The following is a 9,936-nucleotide window of genomic DNA, read 5'->3' on the forward strand; positions in this document are numbered from 1 at the left end:
GATCCATGGTTGGTTGAATTCAATCCATCCACGGATGCAGAGGGCCAGCTGTATAAGTAGGCCACCCTTCACAGCCTTCTAAGCAATCAGGGCCAAGTTCTAGCCAGGTGTGCCCTGTGCCCTCTCCAGACCTGGCCTTGGAACCAGTCTGGTCTCTTCCACAGCAGATGGAAGATGGTAGAGCCTAGGATGGAAGGATCCCTGAGTCACCACACAGAGGAAAGCTGCCCATCAATCAGAAAACTTGGCTCTGTACTTTATGAAACTTCTGTGTTAAATGTTTAAGATTGGGGTGACCTGCTGCAGCAGCTACAATTACCTTAACTCCTGCTGCCTCTACCTTGGGCAGTGGGTGACTCAGTAACACTCTGTGGGAGGAACACAAGCCCGTGAACCATCTTGCATTCACCCAGCGTGCCAAAGATGCAGAGAGGCAGACCGAAATCTTGGAAAGGAGGATGACAGCCACATGATTTTCGCTGTTTTTTACCTTTCGGATACAGTCTCTCAGACTGTATTTTTTTCCCCTCCCCTTAGATGACTAGGAAAGATCTTCTGGGCTTCGCTGGTGGTGCAGTGGTTAAGAACCTGCCTGCCAATGCAGGGGACACGGGTTCGAGCCCTGGGCCGGGAAGATCCCACATGCCACGGAGCAACTCAGCCCGTGCGCCACAACTACTGAGCCTGTGCTCTAGAGCCCACGAGCCACAACTACTGAGCCCATGTGCCACAACTACTGAAGCCTGTGTGCCTAGAGCCTGTGCTCCGCAAAAAGAGAAGCCACCGCAATGAGAAGCCCACGCACCGCAACGAAGGGTGGCCCTGGCTCGCCGCAACAAGAGAAAGTCCATGCGCAGCAATAAAGACCCAACACAGCCAAAAACAAATAAATAAATAAATTTTTTAAAAAAGAAAGAAAAGATCTTCAAAGGCTTCAAAACCTAAGTTCTGAACCAGGGGAGATGTACAGTGGCCTGTGAGAGCAAAGAGAAGAGGAGGGTCACCCCCTGTGCGTGTTCTGACAAGGTGGCCACCATCATGCTGACACGGCCAACCACGCTGCAGAACGCTTGAAGCCTCTTCTGCAACCTTGCTCCCACAGTGAGGGGTCACAGCAGATGACCCCACGTCTGTCCACGCAGCCTCTGCCATCTCTCAGCAGAGTGGGGAGCTGGTGAGTCGTCCTCACAGCCCCCTTTCATGAGGTCCGCATCTCTCTACCATGGCAGCTCTCCCCGGGACAAGCAGGTCTCTCCTGTTCTGACCATTTTCATTTATGGAAACCTGTGTTCAGGCAGGTAGAGGATGGACAGGCCTAATAAACCAGCCCCTATTGAGATTAAAAGGACTGACAGCTGCACCCACCACTGGTGGATTCCTAACTATGTAAGAGCACTAAGGAAGCATCTAGTCTGGGCCCTCATCCCTTAGAGAAGGAAACTGAGGCCCAAAGGAAGGGAGTGACCTGCCAAGAAATGATGCACATGGGGGCAGAACCCACATGTCTTATCCTTGACTCCACACCTCTCCCCCTCTCTTGGCCTCCATCACTCTGAATGGATTTTACAGTTTTCCATGGAAAAAACTTCAAGGCTCTGATCCTCTGATAGTGGGATTTGGGACATCAGCAGAGAGGCCAAAGCAGCCCTTCCCAGTGCCACCCAAATACAGGTACCATTTGTAAACCCAAACCCAAGCATGGACTCATAAGACTCATAGGAGAACAGGGCCCAGTTTTCTCTGGGGCCACGGCTGGGAGGGAGTCCCCGCTCAGCCCTCACCACCTTCCTTTCCTAGCTGTCATCTGGGAGCCCTTCATGGGCACACCTACCAATATTTGTTAATTTGATTTCTTTTCTTCACTCAACATTATCAAGGCTCACATTGGGGTATTGAGGGGCCTATGGAACTTATTTTTAAAATAGCAATGAAGCCCCTAGAGAATTCTTATGTCTTTAAGACTGTGGCCAACCTTGGAAGTCCACCAGAACTGCATGCTGCAAGGGACAAGAAGCAGATTTGGCCCTGAATACTTCAGGAATATCAGGCACAGAAATCACACTTACTGAGCACTTGGCTATGTGCCAGACATCAATCCAAATACTGAAGGAAGGGGTCTGAGTCATGGTTCGCAGTTATCGATGGACTGAGGAGCAACTGAGAGAGAGAGGAGAGAGAGACAGAGACAGAGAGTGGGAGAGAGATTTACTGCATATGTTAAACACAGGTACATTCATTCAAAGAGCTTTATGCCAAAACCAATTTTGGATGATTTTTTTTTTTAAGTTTTAACCAATGGCTTTGACACTCTGTAGATAGATCAAGGAGGATGTCATTCCCCATCCCGGCTGATATTTCACTGTCAGTCATCTTTAGAACAGTTAAAAGTGCCCACTGGTTCCCTGGGTGCCTTGGTTCACATTTTTTTACTATTTGCTGGCATGGAGGGCAGTTCCTCTTCCTCAGCATTGGGGCTTTGAGGACCAGAGGTTCTTCATCCCTTCTGGGGGGACACCCAGTGGCTCTTCCTTGCCGGAAGAGGGGCAGGCGTGCCCCGTCTTTCTGCTGCACCATGTCTTCCGCGTGGCAGTTGAAGGCAGCACGGAAGCTCTAACAGATGCGCGCTCCAGCTGGACAGCACCTGCACCGAAACCAGGGCGAGCGGAGGAGAGCAGAGGAGCTCCCCTGAGAGGTGAGACTGTCGTGTCTCTAGGGTACCCCCCCCCCCCCCGCAGAGCATCAGCACAGACCACAAGGCTGGAACGCCCGCAGCATTCCTCACCTGCTCCCCTGGGGCATGAAGACGATCAGGGCAGCCCTCACTGTATGACTGTCTCAAGGACACAGAGCCGGCACTGCAAGCCGTGTGGCAACTCTAGGCCTGTCATCAGCAGCCAAAGGGCTCCCCTCTGCTCAGTGAGGACAGCCACCCAGCCAACACACCCAGCGACACTAAAGCAAGCCAGCGGCCACCTTCATCCTGTGCACCTCACACCCACGTGCAATAACAACCCAAGATGCCCCCCAAAAGACCCCAAAGTGTTTAGTCATATTTCCTGCATTTGTGGTTTCTCCTTTAACACAGTGAAGTAGGAAGTATGATATGGCAACGCAATCAGCATTAATTTTATTAAAGGGGTTTGGAGAAGTTAAACTAATATCCCTGTAAGGATGACGTGCATAACAGATGCCCTTTTTGGCTAAGCAGAAAAACAAACCAAAACAAACAACAACAAACCGTCAAAATAATTCACCCGAAAACATTAAAATATTCATGAGCTCTGTAAATCCAAAGAACGTGCTTTTCAAGCCCATACTGCGGTAAAATAAGACAATAGAGCTAGAGTGCGACAAACTCATGGACCTGATGCTCTCCGGTTAATCCTTGGAGCTTCCATCCGCATTTGAACGCCAAGGGCAGTGTTCCCCAGAAGGCTTTATCTAAATTAAATCCCTGCTGCGCTGCACCGGAGCCTCTCGGGAAGTCGGTCTGTCCCGCCAGCTCACCTTTCCGCGGGTCGATGTTCTCGGTCCGGGTCGACGCACTCCCGGGGCGGGACGCCGGCCGCTCACACCCACTCGGACTTGCTGGGGCCCGGGAGCGGAGCGTTCGGCGCGCAGGGGCGCTCCTCCCACCCCGGGGCCGCCGCTCCTGGCCCGGCCCCGCGCGGCTGGTCGCTGGCTGAGGACAGCGAGTCGCTCTCGTCCTCCCCTGGCAGCTCCGGGTGCCCCGGCACGGTGGGCTCCGCTGCGGGGCTGTACGCGCCCTGCCCTCCAGTCCGCAGGCCCCGGCGAGCGCGCGCCCCACTTCCCCCGTGCGCCCCGTGTCCCTCCCGCGCCGCACCCCCCGCCCCTTGACACGGCCTCCTCCGGGCCCCGCCGGGTCGCCTGCGCGTCTTCCAGCGCACGCTGCAGACAAGGTCCGCGACACCGAGCAGAAAGGACAGCGCGCAGACCGCCCAGACAAAAAGCATCAGGATGGACTTCTCCGTGGGCCGAGAGACGTAACAGTCCACCACGCTGGTGCAAGGAGGGTGCGTGCACGAGAATCTCTTGGGGACCAAGAATCCGAAGAGGAGGTAATGCAGGGCACCGAAAGCGGCCTCCGTCAGGGTCCGGAGGCAGAGGTGGACCACGTAGCCCGAGGAGAAGTCCGGCACCGTCAGGCAGCGCCTGGCCCCAGGGGTCAGTTCGGGGCCGTCGTGGTCCTCCGAGTCATCACCCAGCCAGCGGGATCCACGTGCCGCCAGCTCGGCTCCTTTGTGCAGCACGTAGACACTGAAGACCGCGGATGGAAGGAGAACAGACACGCTCTGGATCAGCCAGAACCGCAGGTGGGACACGGGGGCAAAGATGTCGTAGCAAACGTTGGCGCATCCGGGCTGCAGAGTATTGCACACGAACCTCTCCTGCTCGTCCTGATAGACCGGCGACCCGGCCAGGATAAGCACCACCATCCTCAGCAGCACCATGAAGATAAGCCAGATCTTCCCTGGAAAGAGGGAACGGGGAGGGCACCATCACAGCCATACAAGCACATCTCCCCCCAGCAACAGCTGTAAATCTTTACTGGTGCTGAGCCTGGAGAACTAAGTGTGTGAGCATGTGTTTTAGTCACAGCAACGGTATCAGCCTGTTAGCTCATTGGACGAATGTCTAACGAGCACTTACACTGTGTTGGACAGTGTGTTCAACTAGGCACACCTCGGAGATACTGTGGGTTCAGGTCCAGACCACCCCCCAAAAAGCGAGTCACGCGGATCTTTTGGTTTCCCAGTGCATATAAAAGCTATGTTTCCACTATACCTTGGTCTATTAAGCGTGCAATAGCATGATAAAAAACAATGCACATACCGTAAGTAAAAAATACTTCGTTGCTAAAAATTGCTAACCATCCTCTGAGCCTTCAGTCACTGGTGGTAGTAACATCAAAGATCACTGATCACAGCACATTGGAATAAATATAGTAACAATGAAAAAGTTGGAAATATTGTGAGAATTACCAAAATGTGACACACAGACATGAAATGAGCAAATGCTGTAGGAAAAATGGCACCAATAGACTTGCTTGAGGCAGGGTTGCCACAAACCTTCAACTGTTAAAAAAAAAAAAAAAGCAATATCTGAGAAGCACCATAAAACGAGGTATGCCTGTACGTGTTTGTAAAATGCTTTGAAATTGGCAGATTTAAAGAAGCATGGATACTAAAATGTTTAATCTAGTTCGGATAGTTCAGAGTTTGGGCTGAAAGTTCTAGAAAGAAAATTGGGCGGATGTAAATAAAGTCTTCCTCTTAAAGAGAGTAAACTTTTTCAAGGATGTTAGTGCATTCCTGTAACTGTGTAGAGCAAATACAAGCTACTAATTTCAGTGAGCTTTCTCTATGGTAAGAGTCCACACAATCTTTATGTAATCGGTGGGCTCTGCAGCCCTTGAAATCGAATTTCTTGAAGAACATTCAGTTTTTTAGACTCTTCAGTAATTCAGAACTCCTTCCCCCCTATTCCAGCTATTATGAATTGAAGTTTGTCTTTCTTCAATTTATCATGAATAAATGAGGCTAACATAGAAATCAAAATAACTTCCAAGTCCTATTTTCATTTCATGAGTCAACTATTTTGGAGTGTGTTGAAGACCCAGTCAAAATAATCTGTAAATATTTTGTTTTGTGAGGAGATACAGAAATCATCACCTGACATCAGAAAAACTAAACTCTCTTATAAATGAAGGCAGTTCAACTCAAGGACTGTGTGACCATTACGTGATAAACTCATTAACTCAAACTTTTAAAACCAAGTTGGCTTCGTCTAAAAAGCAATGAAGAAGAAAAATATCAACCACTTCACAGACATATTTTAATCCTTTTCTCAATCCCCTTTACTAGGATACCCATACCTCTCTGAAAATTTAACTTGGCTACACCAAACTCAGAAAACGTATTACTTTGTCAAAAAAATAAAAACTAAACTAAAATTGGGATTTGGTTTAAAGTGCACAGAGAACTTACTAATCTTTACAAATGGAGCTTCAAGGATAAACCCTAAAAAGATGAACAAGAAAGCTTACTCAAGGCATGAATTTCTCTAACTTTGACTGTATTGTTCCTTTTCCTAGTAACGTAGCCAGAGAAGAGTTACACAAAAATACCCCTCCCATTTGCTCAGCCCCCGAATGTCAGCAAAAAGACTCCCCTTGAGAGAAACATCGCTCACTCCCAAGACATCCTTAAAGGATGGGGGAGCCTCCTTAAATAATGGAGAATTAGAGGAAAGCTTGAGCCATGGCTCCCTGTCCTCCAGGGACAGGCAGGCCTTACTCATGGGGGAGGGCCAGGAAAAGTGACCCAAGGCAGAACAAGTGTTCTGCAGGGGTTGGCGCTACTCACCCACCATGGTCACATTGCAGTTTAGGGTGATTACGAGGAACCCCAGCAGGTCCAGCTGGTCCATGCTTTCAGGGGGTCACAGACAAGGTGGCTGCAGACTTCCAGAGCCTGCGTTCTCCAAGGAGGTGGCAAGTCTTTGCAGGAAAAAATGTATCTTAGCTACAAAAGACTCCCAGGTGAGAGCTGGAGATACAAAAGGGAAGATTCAAGCCCAGGAGCACAAGGTCGTTCTTCTGTCTCCAGTTGAGACGGTGCCGAGCTGTTTGAGGCAAAGCCTTCCTGACAACTGCAGTGCCCAGAGGCCAGAAGCAGCCGTCTCTCATCGTGGCTATTCTTACCCTATTGGGACATTCCAGGCCCTTGGCAGTGCTCACGTGTCTCCACCAGGAGAGCTGATACTTCAGGATATAAGAGAAGCAATGACGTTCATCCCAAGAAAGAAAAGTTCTGTTAACCAGCCAAGTCTCTATTAAAAAGGCGTTTCCTCCTTGAAAACATTTCCACACGCACTTCTTCACTGCTTAAAGAAGCGCTAAAATGTCCATATTTCGTCTCTTCTATGAAGCATAACGCACCATAACTCGAGCCCCAAAGGATCTTGTCCTCAACTCTGAATTCCTATACCATGGGTGCCAGCAGGAATCTGCACCTGGGATGCGTGTCCCAGCGTTAGGCTGTGACACAGTCATTCCGTAGCTGCTTCCTGTCTGGCTTAGTGACGAGAGCCCTTCACTCAGAGACAAAGGACCTGGATGCAAAACTGGGGGCAGCCACCTGGTCACCAGGAGTCACTGAATCTCCCGATAGCCTTGTCCTGCAGTGGGGTTTGTGGGAGACAGACATGAAACGATGCTGTTAAGAGCACCTAGCATGCAGAGGGTGTGCAAAACTCGAATCAGTGGCATTTCCATCCTTAACTGGCCCCAAAGACCTTCATAGATGATGTCCTCCTTTTGTATCTCCCGGCCCCATCGAGCCCAGGGCTGGTGCCGTTGAATCAGCTTAACAAATGTCCATTAAATTTGTCATAAAATATCACCGTCTGGACCTGCTGACATCAATCACAGTTGCATCAAAATCCTCTCGTGGCTGCCACCTTTCTATCTGGGAAGAGCCCATCCTGCAAGGCTGGGGGTCTATCCTCAGAGTGGAATTTGTGAACTTTAAAAGGAATGATTTCAATTTTCCATGAAAGCTATTCTTGATATCCTACCTTTTCTCCATTTCTGATCTATTCTTGACTTTAGTAATAACCCTAGAAAGAGTCCCCAAGGAAGAGTACAACAAAGATGCTTTCATCTTCATGCACAGGACACGTTTCCACCCACAGAAAACATTTTGACCCCCTTGAAAGGAACAGTAGTTTTGCTATATTTTAGTCAAACGCTTTGACACGAACAATGAAATTTAGAGAAATTGTAGTCACATTAAAATTTTGAAGTACTTGTTTCAAGGGTTCAAGTATAAAATAAAGGAAAATATCTTCACTTCCTAATAGACCGTTCAGGTTATTGGCTTAAAAATGGAAAGACCAGGAAAGCAAGGACTGAATTTTGCTGTATGATATAAATAGCCTATTCTGCATGGGGATTCAATTAGAATGTTGTGACCTTGAGCAAATCACTAGGGCTTTTCATGCCTGTTTTCTCATCAGTGAAGTAGAAAAAAAAATGTGCCTCTTACCTCCACAGAGTGGCTGTGACATGCAAAGTGAGATCATAGGCATGAAAATGGTTTAAAAATATAAAGAATTACGCATGGGAGTGGCTGGTGGTGCATCTCAGGGTCTGCTCCTCTGGGTTCCCACCCTCAGCCTTTCCTTTTGCTCCCACAGCATCTTCTGGCTGCCTGTCCCCTCCCCCTCCTTCATCACTTTGCCCTCCCTCCTCTAAGTCTACGTGGTCCCCATTCTGTCTTTCTTCCTCTCTCTGCTTTGTTTCCTCTCCTGCTAGAGGGCATTCTTGCTTTTCCTGGAAATACTAACCCTAGTTTCTAATACTAGAAACAAGATGGGGACAGAGAGGAGGGACTGTAACTGGAGCATCAGATACTACCTCTCTCTCCATAAAATTACCCCAGAATCGATGGGGAACTCTGATTCGTGTGTCTGTGGGGTGGAGAGAATATCCAGGGGAGTCCTGTGCTCGGCCCAGTGGAAAAGAAACCCAGCAGGAGTCAGGGACACTTCTGTCTTCCCCCTTTTCCTTTTCTTTTTCCTTTTTCCATACTGACTTCTGAGATGTGCATCTGTCCACTAAACCATATCACCCACAAGACAGCACAGACTGGTCCCCATGGGGAATACAAAACCCCCCAAATTCCATTCTCCACAGACTTGCTGATTCATGCAGATTTAGAAAATACCTTAAAATCCACTCAGCCCCCTTCCTAACCTTCCTAATCTTAAAATTAAAGGTATGGCCCAGACCACCGGCCTCAGCAGAGCGCTTACATGACATTCGGTGTCCCTGCCCTGGCCAGAGAATGTTTGATCCATGAAACATTAAAAGTACAAAAAAGTTTTCAACTCTCCAGAATGTTAAAGAAATTCAATTATCTGCATAGTACAATGTTAGCACTTCAAGTATTTGAAATTGTATTTTTTAAACTTTTTCATGGAACTCTTTCTAAGACACCGTTGGAATCTAAGCAGACGGGACGGGCAGGACAGACAATACGGGTAGAAGGGATGCCCGGGTACCAGCGGTCACTTAGAATCAGGCTTTCCTTATGAAGAAAACACAAGTCTCCACCACCAGCTTGCTTTTTGTTCCCAGGTTTCGGGCAGTCAGTCAGAACACCCTTCCTGAGTGCTGTGGTCTGAATGTTCGTGTCCCCCCAAAATTCATACCTTGAAATCCCAACCCCCAAGGTGATGATATTCTGAGGTAAGACCTTTGGAGGTGATTTATGGAATGAGTGCCCTTTTGAAAGAGGCCGGAGAAAGCTTATTCTCCCAGAACTGTGAGAAATGAATTTCTATTGTATCTGAGCCACCTAGTGTATAGCATTTTGTGATAGCAGCCCAAATGGAATAAGACACTGTGATATCAGCTAAAATGGAATCCAACAGATGTTCTCACCATCCGGGCAGGAGGGAGGCATCCTCTTACTCGTTACTGTTACTATTGATGTGCTGTGACTTATGGGTGCCTTTAAAAATAAGATTGCTAGTATGACAAACACAGTTCAGTCCATATTTACTAAGCACCTACTATGTCTCAGGCACTGTTCTCGGCACAGAGAATGAAACAAATTGCTGCCCTCGTTGAACTTACATTCTAGTGGAAAGAACTGACAGTAAACAAGAGAAGTATCTTCAGCAAAGTAAATTACTAATTGGATGGTGGTAAGTGCTGGAGAGGAGAATAAAGTGGAGATGGGAGTAAAGGATGCCCAGGAGTAGTAGGGCGGCCAGAGACAACCTCGCTAAGGAGGGCACATTTGAACCAAGACTGAGGCAGGGGAGGGAGGGAGTCCTCGTAATTCCTACTCTCTTTTCTAATTTGCCCAGACCCAGGCCTACGTAGTAAAAGTTACTAAATGGCCC

The 9,936-nt window shown here is 48.5% G+C and overlaps 1 protein-coding gene across 1 annotated transcript; it reads right to left on the reverse strand.

Moving 5' to 3' along the window:
- Window positions 1-3,569: 3,569 nt before the first annotated feature.
- Window positions 3,570-6,509, reverse strand: GJD4 (gap junction protein delta 4). Its single transcript, XM_007189926.2, has 2 exons — window positions 6,387-6,509; window positions 3,570-4,492 (listed from the first exon to the last, which is right to left on the reverse strand). The coding sequence occupies exons 1-2, from the start codon at window positions 6,448-6,450 to the stop codon at window positions 3,570-3,572; spliced, it is 987 nt and encodes a 328-aa protein (XP_007189988.2). The 5' UTR covers window positions 6,451-6,509.
- Window positions 6,510-9,936: the final 3,427 nt, after the last annotated feature.

The sequence above is a fragment of the Balaenoptera acutorostrata genome, chromosome 3, assembly GCF_949987535.1.
Source record: "Balaenoptera acutorostrata chromosome 3, mBalAcu1.1, whole genome shotgun sequence".
In the NCBI taxonomy this organism is placed as follows: Eukaryota; Metazoa; Chordata; class Mammalia; order Artiodactyla; family Balaenopteridae; genus Balaenoptera; species Balaenoptera acutorostrata.